The 20,330-nt window shown below is 39.5% G+C and overlaps 1 protein-coding gene across 5 annotated transcripts in view; it reads left to right on the plus strand.

Moving 5' to 3' along the window:
* The first annotated feature begins 2,833 nt into the window (after positions 1 to 2,833).
* PLEKHA1 (pleckstrin homology domain containing A1) overlaps positions 2,834 to 20,330 on the plus strand; it is a 37,928-nt gene continuing 20,431 nt past the window's right edge. For 4 of the 5 annotated variants that reach the window (XM_082053286.1, XM_082053284.1, XM_082053285.1 and 1 more), the window contains exons 1-2: positions 2,834 to 3,006; positions 17,356 to 17,516. In XM_082053286.1, the coding sequence (XP_081909412.1) occupies positions 17,376 to 17,516 (141 nt within the window). In that variant the 5' untranslated portion in view covers positions 2,834 to 3,006; positions 17,356 to 17,375. Of the gene's footprint in view, positions 3,007 to 3,049; positions 3,322 to 17,355; positions 17,517 to 20,330 lie in introns of those variants that run through there. The other variant, XM_082053283.1, reaches the window with a different exon arrangement.

Here is a 20,330-nt window from a genome sequence, read left to right on the forward strand (position 1 = left end):
TAACGACCTCACCTGATCATGACCTCTAAGAAAAGTCATCCCGCTGAGTTCAGTAACATCCCCCTTAAAATAGCACACAGGAGACATACTGCGTGTGGGTGGAATTTGCAATATTGAACCCATAAAAAAATAAAATAGTGAGAGCATTTTGGTCTACACTTAGTAATTCACTGGCCAGGCTTTTTCCTGTTCTAAACTGCAACATAACTGTTAGTTTTAACAAAACCGTTTTGTCTAAGGCAGAATTAATTTCTTTAGAGCAATGAAGTGAGGTTTTGTTCATAGGGTTTTATTTCTGTGTGTGTATAAAGTTGCTGAGATTCCTCTGCTCAGTAATTATCCATCATGAAAATGCAATTAGTAAAGTTAGGAATTGAGATGTTTTGGAATTGTTGAATATTTCTGCTTCATTGCCAGGAGATGCAAGCTGTGTATTTATATATAGGGGGGTATATATGTGATAAGCATATTTATATCTGTATATTCATATATATATAGATACATATTACTCATTTTTGTACTACTGTTATACACATATGTTCTACTGGCAATTTCCATGCCTTGTAAAATAAACACTTGTTCTTAAAGGTGCGTATTGCCACAGGTCAACCATCAAATGTTATATATTATAGCCTGTATTTTGAATAACTGGAATCCCAGCAGGAATTGATGTCCAAACCCTCTTAATCATTTCAGCAATGAGAATCACAAGCAGCTCCTGAGTAAAGGATTGGTCCAGAGGGGCCTGCCAATGCTTTTTCCCAGGCATGAAGACTGTTGTGAGAATACCTGCTTTTGGAAACTATGAATAGAGATAACTGGAGGGGAAATACGTGCCTGTCTCATAATTCTGCTGGGATACACTGGGCTCCGGGCCAATTTCTAACCTGAAGGCAGTGGCATTGCATGGAGCAGAAGCGAGTACAGACTTTATTATTACAAATTTTAGACATTGCAGGGTAGGTAAAAAAAATAGATTATATCCTTTGTAATCCTTGCACACCTCCTTTGTATTGCAGAAGAATGGGAAAGCACCCGTGTGACCTAATCAGTTCAAATCTGAAATTTACCAGTTTGTCACCACAATTTTTTTCATTTATCACATTTGCACACTCCTCAGAAGGGAATACTGAAAATATTGAATTGCTTCAAAGTCAGTGAGCTCAGCTGAGGTTTAAGTAGCCTCTGTACCAGTACAATAATACAAGAACTATGATCAGCCTCCTACTTTAAAGACGTTTGGCTTTGAAATGAGGTATTAGAGTCAGCTTTATTTATGTTTCCATACACATAAGCTTGTCTTGGACATGAAAGACTGTCACCTAAATGGTTTAGCATGGAGACATTTAGCCTGTTGGGCTCATCTCCACTGTCTGTGAAATTCTTGGGGGAAAAGCTGCATCAGTGGCATCTGACTTCTCTGTCTCACACTGGTCAATGGCCAAGCTCTGCATCTTTTGTTTCCCTGCATGCATATTTCACGTGAATATTTCAGGCTTTTGTGAACAGTGCAACTTATGGAATTTGGCTATTTTGAAAAGTTTGCTTAAGCAAAGACAGTTCTTTATATATCTGATTGTCTTCTCATCAAATTGCAAACGTGGGAAGAATTAGGACATCTCACGAGGGAGCTTGCAGCAGTCTTCCATGGTAGAAAATCCAAACAACTACAATATGAGGTTTGTTAACTGATTGCAGTATAATATATTCCCCCTTTTAAATGTAATCGTCTTATTTTTAACTTTCTTGAGTCTTGTTATCACAACACATGGTTATTCAAACCTCGTTTGGGAGGCTGGAGAAAGTACTTGCAGAATGGTATTCATTCTGCACATGTATTATGAAACGCCTTTTAATTGCACGGCTTTTTGGTGGCAAAAAAGGCACAATGTTTTTGTAAAAGGGCTCTTCCCCTCTCGGTACAATGTCAGGCCACATCCTGCCGTCATTTAACAAGCTGTCATGGTAGTCCTGTCAGCATGAGAAATGTCACATCAGGGGGAGGGAGGCAGTGCCGGCCACTGTTAATTGTCTTACATTGACTTCAGTAAAACAACTGTTAAGTGAAAATAATTTAAAAAAAAAAAAAAAAAAAGTATTAATAATTGTGAATGGAGTCTGGATTGAAAAGGTTGTGGCCAGGCTGGGGTTTGGGAGGAAAAAGTTGCCATGGGGATGGTGCAGCATTGTGTGCGCTGACTGCAGCCTTATTGTTGTTGTGCTCCCGTCACAGCTTTGTTTCACCCTTGAGCACGGCTGTTAAATGCCAGCTCAAAACAAAGATCTTATTTACACGCAGCGGCGCAGTTCAAATGATTTCTATTTTTAGGGATATCATGGCTTTAAGCTAGAAAAAAACCCTCTGTATTACTATTTTGGAAAACACTAAGCGTTTTTTGTGTAAATATAGTACATGCTTAGAAGAGAATTACCGTTAAAATTGGTTAAATATAATTTCTGGAAATGACCATTAGAACCACAGTGACCAGAGGCTTCAGAACGGTCTGAGGCAGCACCTGAGCCTGGGAGGAGTGTGGGGAAAAGAACCTCCACACGTCCAAACCGCTAATTCCTTTTAACTGCACCCTCTGCATTAAATTTAATATGAAAACCGTGTGACATGTATTGGTGTAAGGGCTGGGGGGTGACTTTTTCTCCTGTCAACTCCAGGCACGCCACGGCCCGGACTACAACTCCCGTCATGCATTGCGGCCGAGCACTGCGCCCCGCCGGCCCCTCTCCCGCCGCACTACAAATCCCAGAAGGCGCCGCGGCGCCTGGGCCCGCCCGCCCGGCGGGCGGTGCTGCCGCGCATGCGCACGGCGGGGCGGGGGCCTCGGCGGTGTCGCCGCGCTCGGTGGCGGCGGGAGGCGGCGAAGTTTCCTCGGAGGGAGCAGCGGGCGGGACGGGAAAGGGCCGAGCCCGGCCGGGCCGGGAGGGGAGCGCGGCAGGAGGCGGCGGGTCCCGGCTCTCCTCACGGGGGCTCCCGGACTGCCCTGGACTCCAGTAAGTGGCGCGGGCCGGGGCGGGGGCGCTAAGGCGGGGCCGGGGGCTGAGGCGGCGGGGCCGGCCCGGCGCGGCACAGGCGCCTGGTTGATGCTCTTCCTTCCGTGCCGGCTCGGGGTTTGCGGGGCAGGGCGCTGTCCTGAGCCCTGGCGCCTCTGCCTTTGTGCAGCTGCAGCCGCTCCGCGCTTTTCCCCACTCCTTTTCCTTCGTTTTTCCTGGGAAGCCACCGCCTTGGCGTGGGGGCTCTCCCCGTGTGTCACCTCTGGGTCGTAATTGCCCTGGTAGAGCAGTCAGGGCTCTGTCACATCCCCACAGGTAAGAGGATGATCTCATTACCCGTCTTTTTTTTTTTTTCCTAATTTTATTATTATTTTTTTTTCTTCTCTACTCTTCTCAACTTCGCTGTTTGAGCACGATGGGAAGCAGCGATGTTATCTGGGCAGAGCTCTGCAGTGATGGTGCCTGGGAGGGTGTGGGCTCCCCGAGCACCCGCCTGCCAAAGCCAGGCCTTGCTGGGCTGGGCTCGCCTTTGCTACTGAAACCTCCAGCTGCTGCCTCAAGGAGAGCCCAGTGTGATTGGGACAGCGAACAGTGGTTCTGTGGAACTGTGTAACCTCATCTAGGTGTTTCTGCTCTGGCAGGGGGATCAGACTAGATGATCTTTTGAGGTCCCTTCCAATCCCTGACATTTTGTGATTCTCTGATTTAGCTTTGGAAGGCGCTGGTTTTGGAGAAGGTTCTTCTTGGAAAGCTGTTGGCTGTGCCAGCGATGCAAACCTGCACCTCTGAGTTGTGTTCAAGCTTACTTCTAACCTGGGCTGGATATTTGCTGATTCAAGTGGCTTTAAGTGGATAACTTGACTATAAATGAACGTTAAATGGTAACTAATATTGTCAAATTTGCAGTTTTTAGTACGTGGAAAAATCCAGATAGGCATTTGTCATGCTGCTAACTTAACACACATTTAAATGCTTCATGTATTGTGCAGTTCTCTTAGGTGTAACTAATGCATAACCATCATAAAAGGCATTATGTTGTTGCATAAAATGTTTGCAAAGTAACATTAAGAGGACAATAATTTCTCTTGGGAACAAGTTCCTATTTTAAGGCCTTTTCTAAAAAAAATAATTTTCACTAATGAATGTACTATGATAGTTTATAAACAAGCAAAAATACAGTTTTTCTTCAGGTGCAGAAACGTTTATTAATTTGTTAGACTGAGCATTATGAATTAGGCATGCACAAAATGGTGTTTCTTACCTGGGTAAAGCTGAGAGGGAGAATTACTTTTTTATTTTTTAAGATTCTTAGGAGCTAGATCTCTCCGTGCTTCACCTTTTTATGGAAGCCTAGTACTACTACTAGACATTCCTGCATATAATAAGCTGAACGGCATCAGGCTTTTTGTTGCCCTCTGCCAAATTCCTTGCTTTACTAAAAGAGGCTGTAATGTCTGTAAAGTTACACTTTCTCTTCTCTTCCCATTACCCAACCCCATACACACACTAGAAGACAAAGCCATATTTGATCACGCAGTTTGGGCCCATGAGTTGCCAGGAATGGCTTCTCCTTGTCGAATCCAGCAGGGTTCATTTTGGTTTTGTGGGGGTGGTTTTGTGTTTTGTTTGTTTGGGCTTTTTTTGTTTTGTTGGGTTTTTTAATTTAATTTTTAATTTGGTTTGCCCACTTCCTTTTTACACTTGGGCTGTGTTCATTATGATGCAGCACAAACACAATTTTTCCTGAGATGGAGCTGTACATGGCAACTTTATCTGGTTGCTCTATGATGAGTTACTCTGTCTTTGTGAATTTACTATGCCACACTTTTAAGGATGTAGTTTTTTAATACTTCTGATTTGCAAGTAGTTATGAAGTGTGATGCCTTAGCTTATTTCACAATGGAGTTACAGGTGCAACTTTAAAGCAAATTGAGTAGTCCCTGAGAAGGTCTATACATCTAATTATATATAAAAAGACTTCCTTAAGTTTTATCACTTGTTCTCATGAAGCTCCATGTTGGATAAATTTGCAAGGTGCTCTCTGCATTCTAGTAAATCTTAACAGTGGAGTTGACTTTTGGGTCCCTGCAGTCTTGTCTCCTACTTTTCGTTATTTTTACATGAGACTGTCACACAAGTAACAATATGTAAAACTGTCAGGTACGTAAAGCAGAGAAGTGTAGAAGTGGCGTTTTCCTGTTTGTCACATGAGTAAGTGTTAAAAATGGGCTGAAATCTCTCATGGTAGAGAGAGGTTCTTAGCCTGGCGGGTATTTGGAGAAGAACCTTTTAGTGTAGGGATAAATAAGCACTGGTGCTGCAGAAAGTCATCATTCAAGACATAATACATGGTGGGATTTGTGTATCATAGATATCACTGAAAACTGAACTGCTGGAAACAGCTTTGCATAAAAAGTAAAACTTTGTGTGATTTTCTTGTGTTCTTTTCATAGTTACTAGATGCTATGATTTTATTTCTTTAGTGTAGAAAATTAGTAAATTGTAAAGATGAAATCTGTTTTCTTAAGGTGTTTCTGTTTGTTTTAACTACAGTTGGCCTTATGTTCCATTGTATAGCTATGCATTTCAAGGGTGCAAATCAGGAAAAAGATGCACAGTGGGTCTCTGACAGGTATATTGTAGTTTAAATGTTTAAAGTGTTTAAATGTTTCAGCGAAGCAGATGCTTTTCTGTAAATTAGAGAATAAACAAAGAAGAACCAGTGTATGAAGAAAGTAGGAAGCATCTTTATGCTTTTCCTCCTCTCCCCTGTACTTATTCTTTCTCAGGAGTAGTAGCTGAGTGACAGAAGACAGAAATATGTGTGGGAGATGAGGAAGACATGTATTATATATGAGGAAAAGACCTCAAAGCAGGAAAAGGCCTTGGTTTTTCCAGGTAGCTGTGGCTTATTTCAGAAGGCAAGGGAGCTGTATCAGCAGAAATAATGAAGGCTGACTGGATGTCAGAGGGTTGGTGTAGAAGAGAGGAAGTGCAAAAGTCAGTTTTTATTGACTGTAACAGATTAGAAAGATCTTGAGGACATCACTGAAATGTGAACAGCTCTCTACTTGTAACACAGTCTCCAGTGAAGTGTTGGACATGGCCCAAACGGCCAGGCCTGCAAGATTCTTAATCTATTTTAGTAGATTTAGAATTCCGTCAGTGTCTTTATTACTAAATGTGCCTGGCAATTTAAGCTGACAATTACAATGGTAAATGTAGTTCCTTCAAAATGCAGCAAACCAGCAGCATTGGGAGGTGAGCACATGTTATAAGTGAGAAGTTTCCTTGCATGCTGTGCTGTGCACTTGTACCCAGCTGTAGGTCAGTGTTTGGCTAAACAATGGCTTGTGATACAAGAGCGTGTATATTTCTTGCAAGATTTTTTTCCCCCTGATAATTACGAACAATAGAAACATTCTTAGAAAATATTTACTGGGGTTTGGAGCCAAATAAACCTTTGTGCAGTTATATAGTTACATGAAAATACAGGATAGTAACTCACTTCAGTGCCAAAATATGGGGATTTAGGTAACTGACTTTAGGATAAAGCGTTTTTACAAAGTGGAGCAAGTGCTGTAGATATCACCAGGAAACAAATGATACAAGAAATACAACACTCGCTACATGTATTCCTTTGGTTTTGAGCCCAAGTGCAACGAGATCTTTCTAGAAGCATTACTCTCAGTGCTTTATAAAATTATGTAAGAAACATAAATATCAACATTCTAGTGACCTTATCTGGCATATAGAAATAATATAGCTGCTTTAAAAAAACTGCCCGTTGAAGAGGTCAGAGTAACAAGTAAGGTTCAAGTTCAGGTTTTGAAGTTACACTTCAGTGCACAGAATGACTGAAATGAATTTGAATACAAGATATGGCTGAGCTGTTTCAAAATTTTTTTCTATTCTTACACTGATCTCAAATTAGGACTTTGAAAATTTGTAAATCTGAGGTCATCTGGATACACACTGTAGCCAAACTTTGAGAAACATTTAGATATATATTTGTATATGGCTCAGTTTTATAAATAACACTTTCCTGTTAGTACAAGGTAAAACAGCAGGGTTTTGTTGCTGTTGAGGAAGGAAGCTTGGTTCATTGTCTCAGCACTAAGCAGCATTTTCTCCCTCCAGGGACTTGCAGAAGCATCTAGAATGTGTAGGTGTTTCTTTAATCTTGGAGAAGGAACTTATTAAGCTTTCTGGTGCAGAACTGTATAAGCCACTTTTAACAGATGTTATCTGCACGAGTAGGGAGTTGCAGGTCTGGTAGACATTTGTGGCATTCAACAGTTTAAACAGTTTTCAGGTTTGAACATATGCCTGTGCCTTGAAAATCTGAATAGTTCCAGGTATTTTATGTAGAAGAAAGGTGATTTGACGGTGAGGTTGCTGCTCTGGGATTTGGGAAGCAGGTTCAGCTCAGTGTGTTGCCAAAATCTTCCTGTGTGGTCTGGGACAAGCTGCTTCTCTGTCCCTCTGTTCTCATAGTGAAACTGTGGAGCAGGAGCAGCTCTCAGCCTCGCAAAAGTGTTACAAGGGTACGTCAGTCAGGTTTGGATGTGTTCAGGGGTGGTAGTAACATGGGGTACATAACTCCCTTGTGCAAGGAGCAAGAGCTGGGAGAGACTGGCCAGGGTAAAAGCTGGAGTAGGCTCCAGGCAGAAAGGGTAAAATCATAAAAAATAAGGGGTGGGGGGGGAAGTTTTGGCTGGAAATCTCTTGGATCAGTTAAAAACAGAGAAAGCAAGTTCTAAAACCTGGAGCACTGCATTTCTTTGTTTGTTTAACAAGCTATAAAAACAATGCTTAAAATACTTGAATGAACGAGGCAAATCTCTTCTGTGATTCTGCCACACAGGGAACAAATAGCAAAACTGCATTCCTCTGTCAACTGTGCTTTTCTTTGGAAAATGCTTTTAATTCTATCTAACCTTTACATCCAAATGTTGTAGCTGTTAATTTTGTTCATTTGTTCTGTGGCATGATAGGCAGAATCTCTTAAATTCAGTCTGATTTATTGACTTTTCATGTGAAAGAGGTTGAGAAAAGATAGCTTCTCTACCTGCCCACTCCCACAAGGGGGAAAAGAGTTTGCAGCCAGCTCTAAAAAGCAGTGTCTTTAGTAATTTTATAGAGCTAAAAGCATTTTGGGTTTAAAATCCTTCTGGTGGAAATATAAGATGGTATTGTCATTGTTATAATCTGAAAATGTAGACTAGACAGCAATTACAAGCTTTGCAAATGTGTTTTAATTGTTGAGAGTCAACACTCCCAGGAACAGTCTCTCTATACTGAGAGATAGGTGATAAATTATTTAATATGTAACTGTTTTGATGTGTATGCTCTCCATGGCTGCCTTGGTACCCACCACATTTACATCCCGTGTCCAAGAAAATTTGTTTGAACTTGTTCAGACTAGTGACTTAATTAGATGTTCTTCTGTTAAGTGCTAAAACAGTTACATGTCAGGTTTGTTGTAAGAGCAAGCAGTCCTCTTAAAACTGCACTTCAAAAGATGTTGTTAAATATATTGGTTAACTCTTTAGGGAGGCGTGTAGTAACAAATGGAAACTTAGGCTGTACTACTAATTCATCAGAGTTATTTCTATAGTAGACTCGGTGCCTGTATGTGCATTAATGCTGCAAAGGTAGGTAGTGATGCTGCAAGGATGTTCTTGCTTCAGAAGTGTTCCTGCTTATTCAGGACTTCAGGCTTTGGTTTTATTTTGTTTTTTTTTTTTCTATTAACCTTTCTTTCCTTAAATCAAATTCACTCTAGATGTGGTCATTTTTACTGTCTTGCTAATTTGTCCTGGTGACCTGATTTCACCAGTGGAGGAGCAGGATTTCTTGGGAAGCTCCATTTGTTCCCTTCTTGGGGGAAGGCTGCAGTACAGCGTGTTGAAAACCAGTCTCTTGCTTACGCTGGTAAGTCCAGGATTTCCAGGCGTGTTGTTGCACATACACAGGCCTTGCAGTTCTTTTTTAGAGTATTTCCGCCTCGCTGCCTATAGTCAGGCAGCGATCCTGCAAAGTGCCAGGAGCCTGATGACTTCCTGGTAGAATTTGGATTACTCTGTAGGTGGAGCATTGTTATTCTCCATAATTTACCCTTGGAGAAACACCAGCGTGAATGCAGAGCAACAGCTGTGCAGTAAACTGGTATTTGTGTCGTTGCACAAATAAGAGGGTAAGGAAGAAGGTCAGCAGCGAGGGATGGGCTGTACCTGATGCAAGGAGCTCACAGCTTGCTTCCAAGGAGGAGGGCTGCTGGAAATGAATTTTGGGAGAAGTTATAGTGAAGTGTGTGCTTCAAGTGAAGTGTTAGCATGCTGGCACTGTGCTGCAGAACCTATCAGAGCGGATAAACTTGTCTAATATAAAATATTAGATATTTTCTCTATGTGTCAGGTGAGACTTTTATTAAATATACCAGAGTGGAATTGCATTTTCTTAATTTAAGGAGTGTAAAAAAGGCAAGGGGGAGGTCATGACTTGAAAACCTTGCCATTTGATGGGAGCTTAATTTTGTCCCCTCACATGGTAAACAGGAGCTGGCATGTGTTCTGTAAATGAATATTGGTTCACTTACATAAGACAGACAAAACCTCGTTCGTTCTAAGGAACTTTGGCTAAACTTCTGCTTACTGAAGAGCTCTGAGATTAGTCCTAATAGCTTGGAATCCTTGTGTAGTACTAGTGTGATTGATAAGTAAGATAGATTCTGGAGGAGATATCACACACAGTAGCAGGTATTTTGGCCAACATGGTGGCTTATGCAATGAACTGAACATCGTCTGTACAGGCAACAATTTTTCCCTCCCAGAGTATTAATGTAGATGAACCATTGCATTTTTTTAGTCTGCATTGAATTTGCTAAAATAGATCTATAAAATCAGATTTGGTAATCAGTTGCTACTTTGTGTGCTTTGTTTTCATTGAATCCTTTTCTGTTTTTAGAAAGGGTCAAACTAAATATTTACCTGATAGTGTTCTTTTCATTATTTGATACTTTAACTCAAAAATCATTTATTTACAGTCCTTGTTAGACTCCACACTTTGGTTGTGAGCATTAAAAAAATATACTTGTAAACCAGATTGTTAAATGTTGTCTTAAACTTGTGTTTTGCTGGCCTGTAATAAATATGCTGTGCTGCTAGTAGACATCTGTAATGGGAAATCACAGTTTCCAGGTGTTCAGCTATTCAGAGCTGGCTTTGTTGTGTCTTAAGTATATACAGCTTAATGGAATTAATCTGAGTGTTATATTCTTACATTTAAATTTGGAACTTGCCTTTGGATCTTTTACTGCCACAATGCTCTCAAGTTTCACTCTGTTTGGCTTCTACCCAATGTTTTCAGCACAAGGTTTTGGTGCTAGTGAGGCAGATAAATTAATTTTGAATGTACTATAAAAAAAAAAATTAACACACTCTTATGCGCATGCTGTTATTTCTTCAACAATGGAAGAGTACTCTGGGAAAACTGAGGAAGATATTTTCAACTTGTTGGTTTCCTAACCAGCTGGCTTCTTTTTTTGTGCGTGTGTATTTCATGGGAAGAAAGTCTGTTTGTTTGTGGTAGTGAGTTTGTACCCAGGATTCAGAGTGACAGTTGGCAACATTGGCTCAAAAAATGCCAACTAGGTACTAGTAATTGAAATTAAACAATTATTTTACTAATGAGTAACTAGTAATAATAAGTAATCCTAATAAGTTATGTGCTTATTGCCTGCTTAATTTTTAATTTGGTTTAGATGTCATGAAAGGAACAGTTTTTATAGACTAGTGCATGTAAACATTTTCAATAATTTGTCATATTTGGAGTTTTACATATTATTTAAAATTTTGAAAAGGCCCATAATAATGACATTCAAAATAATTGTCAATAATAATTAACTCTGAACCTTCATTATTAAGCATTTTAACTAGCCTGTACCTGAAATTAATAAGCTTTTAAATTTTTTTTTTAGGATTGTGTGAGAGGAGAACTCAAAGGGAATTAGTGTAACTATATTTTGCTTTCCTCTTTTCTACTCATCTCTGGTTATATCTAATTTTGAGTAACTTTTATTACCTGGACTTAATATGAAGTGATGAAAACTGTACTTCTGACTGTTGTAAAAACTTTGCGTTATTGAACATGTTCTTTTACTCTTTAGCTTTCTTTTGCTTTATTCCTTTTTAAGCTAGTTATCACTGAAGTTATTAATAGATACATTTCAAGAGTGTCTTTTATAATGACCTAATTGTACATGATGCTTCCATTTATTTGCTTTAGCTCAGTGCATTTGGTGGGACAATTAAAATAGTATGGAATAAAGTTGAAGTTATTTGATTTACTGAGGTCTGCTGGAAAAGAGAGAATAGCCGGATCACCCTGATTTAACAAGTCTGCTGGAAAACAGGAGATCAGATGTATTTTGAAGACAGAAAGATGACTAAGACTTAAATGCAAGATAAGAGTGGAGGTTTTATTAGATGATTCATCAGCACAAATGATGATTCTTCTATATTGTGGCCTGGTTGGCAGTTGGGTTAGGTACTGGGAGGAGGGTGTATTGTTTCATATGCCTCATATTGTGATCAGGGATGGGAGAGGTAAATGCTACTGGTAGTTATTTCACGCTTTTTAATTTTGAAGATTAACTTCTTATGCTTAGGAATTCTCTTCCAGGTGAATACAGGCGTTTTGCAGCTGCTTTTTTCTTTCTTCTTGACCACTTTAGAGAAGGAATCTAAATCTAGGGGACAGCGTGTCCCTGAGGCTTCCAGTTCTTGTTTGTATATGTGGTTAAAATGCTGCTAATAGTTTCATAACCTTCTAGCAAATCATGTTTTCTGCGTTTAACAGAGGCATACAGTGTCTGTTGTGTGCTCCAGAACAAAAACGAATCAGTGAAGGATCTTTGGGAAATAGAAAAGCTCAGTATGTCATTTTGAGACAGCCAATCCTAAATTATCTTTGCTTGTTATCAGAATTGTACCCAAGTCATCTCCCCAGCTCCTGGATCAGTGTTTTTCTGTCCTGTTTTTGGTATTTACAAAATTGTGACTTTAAGAGGTTTGTGAAAGATGAGCAGAGATGTTGTCTCTTGGCTTAAATTATCTATATGGTGATCTGGAAGGTTTTCAAGGGGTTGAAAATAAAGCTTGAACAACTGCCCTGGAAGACTTATGTGGCTTGTTTTCAGAGGCGGTTCTGAGCTGGTTGTCTCAGGGTTGAGTTTTTCTTCCCCCCGCTTCTTTATTGTCCTAGATGTGTGTGAAAAGGAAAGCTTTCCTTGCAGTGTTCTTCAAGGTCTAAGCAGGACAGTCTGAACTCATCCCTCACCCTTGGGAGTCAGTAAATGGAGTGAATGGCCAGTAAAAGAGATGACCAACTGGGGAACAGCTGATTTACAGCAAGATAGTAATTGCTTAGGCAAAGCAAGAGCACTCGATAATTAAGCTGTCCTGGAACTGCAGGAAAGGCTGGAGGTCGCTGGGGATGCTGCTTAACTTCCCTTTGCGGTGATGGAGCTGGTGTAAATATAATAGTAGAGCTTAAAAAGGGATGTGGGGAGGAGGGCTGGGCATGACTCATGGCATCATTTTAAATTTATCAAGTGTGTTCTTAGGAATGTTGTTCATCCTTTCATAGAGGTGAATCAGTAGTAATGTATGTTTCTTAATCTTAGCTAAGAGAAAAAGGACCCCAAAGTCATTTCCTGTGGTAAGTTAAATTCAAAGCTGAAAGTGTCCATATGCTAATAGAGCAGCAAGTAAAGTGTTAGTTTGAATTAAATAAATAAAAATAATAAAATTATATGCAAAGCTTGGGGAAAACACATGTAAAATAAAGCTAGAAGGCAGTAAGGAGCAGCGCTTGTCTTGCTGTTTTTCTTAAGCTTTCCTGTGGATAGTGCAAAGCCTGTTGCATGGTCTTTTTATTCATACAAAGTTCCGCTTTCTCTGGTAGAGCCGGCGGTCCGTGGTTTGCGCCTGCTTGTGGCAATCAAATGAGAGATTGGGCAGTAGAAATGTTACCTTGCATGCCACTTCAATAGTCTGTATAGTACAGACTTTGTACTTGAAGGTATAGAGCCTGCAACCGAACTACAAAGGAGGTGAACTCAGGAGCAGGTGCTGGTGTGGAAATAAAACCATCAATTCATGTAGGAGAGTTTCAGCAGTGTGTTATAAATGGTGAAACGAGATCCTTGTGTGGCTCTGCAGGTTCTAGTTGTGCAGTCATGCATTTAACTGGGAGAAGGTGATGTGTAATTTTTATTTATAGTGGTGCCCAGGCGGCCTTCAGTTTGTGATATCAATGTTGAGGAATGTTGGTGTGTGGTACACCCAGGAGGAAGGAGCAGCGAGAGGGGAAATCTGAGAGAAGCTGGGCTGATGAGGTATGTACCTACTTAAATTAGTACACCGCCACTGGAAAGAGGGATGTAAGGCTTCAAAAATAAGCGAGGTGTCCTGTTTGGATTAAAACACAGCCCTCCAAGAAGGAATTTTAGGGAGTTTTCTGAATTCTTACATATGAGTGTCAAAATACTCTACAGAATGGGTTTTCAAAAAGATTTTAGGTTTTGGTGGATTATGGTGAGAACCAAGAGGAAATAGGGTCACAGGGATATTTTTTCTGAAGTAGCACTGTGGCGTTGACCCACATCTCCTCCCTCCCCTGCCCCTCTATTCTGGGAAGGCAAAATAAAATGAAGTTGTATGTAATCTGTTACAGGTTTGATGCCTTCAGCTTTTCTCTGTGAGAACTCATAATATTTTTATAATATTTGATTCTAAAAGTGGGCAGAAGAATTATTACACTGTTTTGTGCTGCAGATCCTGCTGCAGAAAACAAGTGGACATGTAGTAAGAGCTGTAAAACATAAACAGATCTGGAGATGATTATTTTATAATTGCCTGAAACAATAATTTAATTAAAAATAAATCATATCTATTTAAGACAGCAACCATATTCTGAAGACACTTTCATGTTGAAGTTGTGGTGAATTGTTAGGCTGGTGATATTACAGCCAGATTTCCTGTGCTGAGGAATTACTGTTGGAGTTCTGCAATTCCTTTTATGAATTTTTAGAAGTCATGTAGTCATTCTGCCTTTGTTGCTTTTTTGGTCTGTCTGGAGTTGCCAGGAAGGGTGTCGTAGAGGTAGTTTTATCATGTGTGTTCAATTGCTTTAGTAACTAGAAGAAAGGCACAAATTGATTTTTGTGAGTGTGCTACAAATTGTGGTTGGTTAATGAATGCTGAATGGAATTGGTATTAATTTACAGTGGAATCTTGCCAGCGTGTAATATAATGGAAGCAGACTTTTAACACCGGAAACAAACACATGATTTCGTGTTTGATTTCATTATTTGATTTTATTATTTTATCATAAAGTCTTCAAGAGCACCAGTCTGGTAGATGCCAGTAAACCCATGAGGAATTTCCAACTAATCTGAAGAAAATAGCACTTATACAACTTAAATTTTTAAATAAATGATAGTTCATCCTGTATTTTCATCAGAGGACAAAGGAACCGCAAATAGTATCATTTTGTAGGCTAGAAATTAGGTAGCAGTACTTTGAGATAGAAAACCTGTATTAATTTAGGGGTGGTTTTTCTGTGAAAATTGGTATATTGACAAATAAGAGAAAGCTTCTGAATTTTGTCTTTTGCCCTCGAAATAATATTTAAAAAAAATATTAAAGTATTGATTGTATGCTCATAATAAAGCATTACGGGTATCCTTTTTGTTTTCCATAAAGATTTATTTGAAATATAGATACTTTAACACTGGGTTGGTTTTATTCAAGGATTCTTAATCAATTTGTATCTTGTTTCACAAACAAGTTTTCCTGGTTTCGTTTTCTTCACATCTGCAGAGAACTCAGCTTAAACCTGCTCAAACAGGAAACCAGCCACCAATATTTGCTTTTTTTTAGGCACAAGGCATTTCTGCGCTTCATAAACTGTTGGTATTAAGCTGAATTTGTGCCCTGGAAGTGCTGTATGTTTTGTTGAGGGACCACCTGGCCCAATTGAGGACAATACTGGTAAATGCCACATTTTCAAATTAATTTAAATGAAAATGTGTTGCCACATTCTGGCTGCTTAGAGGTGTAATTTAGAGGATAGTCACCCTTAAGCTTGCCTGTAGCTACAGATGTGTTTATAGTGGGATGTTATTTCGGTGTAAAGTGATCCTGAGCAAATTACTGATGAATATTTGGTACTATTATGACATTGTCTCATAGTGTGCTCAGGTGTTTGTTTTTGCTGTTAATTACGATTCGGTTAAAGAACTTGTCTTAGACCTGTGACATTTAAATTGAAAGGTGCACACTAATAAAACAGAGATAACCTTAGGAAATTTTGTTACTTTATTGAAGAACAAACCTGTGCCTTTGAAGCTTTAAACCATCACTGCGTACCTTAAATGTGGAGAGTCTTTTACTTTTTGGAGGTGGAAAGAACAAATCAGTCAAGCTCTTAATGTAAGGCTTATACCCACTTCATGTCCTTGCAGCTCTATGGAAAATTCCTTGCATCTCAAACAAGTGTGTTAACTTTGTTAGATACAAAAATGAATATCAACTTGAGAATTCAATAGTTTGTTGGTTTGGGGGTTTGATGTTGTTTGGTTTTTTTTATATTTTAGTTTTTATTTTTAGTATAAGCTAGCATCTTTAATAGTCTGTCGTTGCTGTGATATTTCAGTCTCTTCAACTTTTTGCATCTACTGCTGAATTGAGTTTGTTAGATCTGGTCCCTGATGCTGGAATTAGTGGATCGGACTTGAGTTGGCACCAGGAGATTGGTTTGCTGTTGGGCAAAAGGTGGTTTGTTATTTTACAGGTGGAATTAAATGACTTTAAACTGTTTACTAGAAATTCTTCTAGTATGATCTCAGAATAATGATGATAATTTTTAAAATGATTTCTCAAAGTGGTTGAAGCAAAATCTGGCTAGTATTCTAAATAGTCATATACAAGAACAGCTGTAAATACAAACATATATCTACATATTAGTATATCTGATCCCCCCAAATAAACATAGGCTTGTCTGTATATCTGATTACCCAAAATAAACACTTTAAAATGTACTTACACCACAGTAAAACATGATATATGGTTATCAATAGCTAGATACAGATAGTTATCAAGTGTCTGTCTCATTGTGTGTATACAACTATATTTAAATCAAATAACTTTAAGCAAGGAAATGGTAAAGGTAAACAAGTTCAATCAATATTAAAAAGAAATTTCCGTATCGCATAGTGAAAACTGGAAAACCTTAATGAAAAGTGAGAAGTGCTTATACCTTCTGTGTCTCATGTTAACACTAATATTTTTGAATACACAGTATTTCTGAGTTCTATAACTAAATGTAAAGAAAACTGAAGTGTTTAGTTCCTCCTCTGGGAAAGATCGGTATCGACCTGATTTTTATCATATTTAAATGTTGCTTTATTGCCGGTTTTAGATGAGTATGCAAATGTATCTTTAGTCTTACAAGGCTGGCTCTTCAGGCAAAATGACTGGCCCTAAAAAAAATAAAAAGGAAGCAAAAAAGTGATGCAATAACCTGCAGTGAGATGGAGCCATAAAAGGTGAAGGAGGCAAATGGCAATAGGTGGTCAGCAGTAGAGATATTTTTTTTAAAGAAAAAAAAAAAAAAAGGTAAAATAAACACAACCACCACCAAAATAAAAGAAAGCCTACCATGCTCAAAGTTAGCACCGCGTGGATATTGAGGACTTCAGTTTGGGGCTAGCAAGTGTGTTCACATCTCTGTGGTACATTACAACTTCATTTTGACTGTTTAATACATAAGGATGCAAAGATATCTGTTCCTAAACATTGTTAGACATGAAGTTCTTTTGTAGGAAAAAAGAGAAATGTGAACAATATTTCTAAAAGACTTTTTGTTGAATTTGCCTAAGCAAAATATGAAAAATGATGTCGGACATGCTGACAAAGATCCTTTCTTGGCCATGAAAGGCAACGTCAAAGAAGGAAGTAGAAACTGAGCTTTATCTCAACTTTGTGCGAGTTGTGGAGGACAATCTTGGATTATTCTTTAGTGATCTCGTTAAATCTGAATGTTCATCTGCTCTTTACCACATGTATCTTTGCACTTAGGGGGTTAGATATCCTAAGGAGTTGCTTCAAAGTAGTCTAAAAATTCAGTGGCAGTGGGCGAAACAGCGCTTCGCTTATTCTTCTCTAGAAACCTCTTCAAGTGACGGGCTGAAACTGCTGCAAATGTCATGGGGAGGCACAGAGCAGGCTTAAAATTAGTAACAAGGAACTTCGCTTAACTTCTATGCTTTTTGTTCTGCAGTGTGATGTTCAGGGTCAGCAATGCCTTATGTGGATCGTCAGAATCGCATTTGTGGTTTCCTAGATATTGAAGAAAATGAGAATAGTGGGAAGTTTCTGCGGCGGTACTTCATTCTGGACACGCGAGAAGACAGTCTGGTGTGGTACATGGATAACCCGCAGGTGAGATGTTCTTGGCAATAGTTTGCTGGCTTCTATCAATTTTCTGCTTTTTTAGATTTGTTTTTAACGAATTTACTGAAGAGAAATTTGGTTTAACATTAGCTTATGGACTTGGAAGCTAGGAGGGGAAAAATTAGTTACATAAGTGACATAACTGGAAATCAGTGTTTCTTCTCTGCTAATATATGCAGTATTTTAAAGAAAAAACTACAGTTCATGTTTCTATTTAAAACATCACCAATTGCACTTACTAGTAAAACATTAAAAACAACTTTAACATCAGTTAATTGCCAACACATGGAATCTATGTATTGACAGGAGATTGAGGGATGAGATGGGAATCTGAATTTGATCCCACGTACAAATCGGTCATTAGGTTTGAATCATGATGTGCTATATTTATTTTCTATCAAATGTCTTGAGCGTGTAGTGCAGGTTCCTGCAGGCACCAGCTGGTGCTGAATAATACAACCAGATGAGCTGAATCACATCCTAGTTTCCCTACATGGGCCTTTTAATTCACCTCTAATTTTACGTGGAAGTGTGTGGTTTTCCTTGCATTGCATGGGTCAGTTAGCTGTGTTATATTGCTTTACCTCAACAGAATCAGTCATTGAAAAGTGATTTCTAATGATGCTTGCAGTTTCAACACAGTGTGAGTAGTATCTGGATGAGGAAAGACTGTATCCATCATGATGGACAGCATTTTTTCTATAAAAATTACTTCTACAGTGTGCATGCATCCATGTATTTTCTAGCATAGGTGTCACTGCATCTAGCTCAACTGAAAACTGTCCGCCAGAAGAATGTTCCTGTACCGTTCTGCCAGGAAGACCAGAGTTAAAATGCACAAGTTTTACTGTTCAAAGGAACCAACAACAAAAAAATGTAACCGATGTGCAGCTCAATGAATGTGACTTGTGACTGAAGCTTTTAGCAGTTCTCAGTGAGGACAAAGAAGAAATTTCTGGAAATAAGAGACACTTCAAACACTCGGTGTCAATGAGTGATTCTTTTTTTTCAGTTTCTCCTGTGGTATAACCAGGGCATGTGGGCAAAAACTTGAAATGCTGTAGAAATTGCAATTATTCTAGAAGTTTTAAGACTAATATATATTATTCAATATATTCATCAATGATTTGGACGAGGGAATAGAGTGTACTATCAGCAGGTTTGCTGATGACACGAAGCTGGGAGGAGTGGCTGACACGTCAGAAGGCTGTGCTGCCATCAGAGACCTGGACAGGATGGAGAGTTGGGCAGGGAGAAATTTAATGAAATATAACAAGGGCAAGTGTAGAGTCTTGTATCTGGGTAGGAACAACCCCAGGTTCCAGTATAAGTGGGGGAATGAGCTACTAGAGAGCAGCGTAGGGGAAAGGGACCTGGGGGTCCTGATGGACAGCAGGATGAGCATGAGCCAGCACTGGGCCCTTGTGGCCAAGAGGGCCAATGGCATCCTGGGGTGGATTAGAAGGGGGGTGGTTAGTAGGTGGAGAGAGGTTCTCATTCCCCTCTACTCTGCCCTAGTGAGACCCCATCTGGAATATTGTATCCAGTTCTGGGCCCCTCAGTTCCAGCAGGACAGGGAACTGCTGGAGAGAGTCCAGCGCAGGGCAGCAAAGATGCTGAAGGGAGTGGAGCATCTCCCGTGTGAGGAAAGGCTGAGGGAGCTGGGGCTCTTTAGCTTAGAGAACAGGAGACTGAGGGGTGACCTCATTAATGTTTACAGATATATAAAGGGTGAGTGTCAGGAGGATGGAGCCAGGCTCTTCTCGGTGACAACCAATGATAGGACAAGGGGTAATGGGTTCAAACTGGAACACAAGAGGTTCCACTTAAATTTGAGAAGAGACTTCTTCTCAGTGAGGGTGGCAGAGCCTGGCCCAGGCTGCCCAGGGGGGTTGTGGAGTCTCCTTCTCTGCAGACATTCCAACCCGCCTGGACACCTTCCTGTGTAACCTCATCTGGGTGTTCCTGCTCTGGCGGGGGGATTGGACTAGATGATCTTTCGAGGTCCCTTCCGATCCCTGATATTCTGTGATTCTGTGATTCTGTGATGATATTTGTAGTGCACACCTCTTAGAGTTTTTAGTTTAGATTTTCTTTTTTTTTTTTTTTTTTTTTAATGCTACCTTTCATGCAGAAATGAAAGGGTGCCTTGCTGGAGACAAGGTGAAGCTTCTTGATTTTCTTGCACTGCTTTAGTTTTGAAGAACAGCAGAGTTTTTATAGATCTTCTGTGTGGAGACCGTTCTTAATCCTTGAAGTGATGTAACTTCATATAGGATGAGTCTGTGGTGTGTGCAGAACTTCTTTGGGCCCTTTGCTGGTAAAGTGCTGTTGGCATCTGTAAAAATCAGTGCAGCTCTTCAGATAAAGTCTTTTTAAGTCCACCATTAACCACACATTGTTATTATTTTACCATAAAGATTGTAAAGCTGGTGTGTGCTGGGATCAAAATGATTCTCATCAAGTAGAACTTAAATGTATTTATTTGGGCAGAATGCAAAGACTTTTTAAATTAAATTTCAGTGTTACCAGGCTATAGTAAACCTAACCTACTTCTTTCCTTTGAAGTATAAATGGAGTATAAACCAATTATTTGTCTGTCCCTCTGACTCTGGGTAGCATTAGGCTCCTGGTTGTGATGTGTAACATCAAGGGCCATTTTGAAAGGAAAAATTGTGATGGGAAAAAGTATATGGAAAATAATGCTTTATTTAAAGGAATAAAATGAGGAAGACTTTCAGCAGAAACAGTTAATAAAAAAGTTAACCATGTTTTGTGGTGCTCAGTTCTTTAAATGTTGTA

The sequence above is a fragment of the Streptopelia decaocto genome, assembly GCF_964273445.1.
Source record: "Streptopelia decaocto genome assembly, chromosome: 5".
In the NCBI taxonomy this organism is placed as follows: Eukaryota; Metazoa; Chordata; class Aves; order Columbiformes; family Columbidae; genus Streptopelia; species Streptopelia decaocto.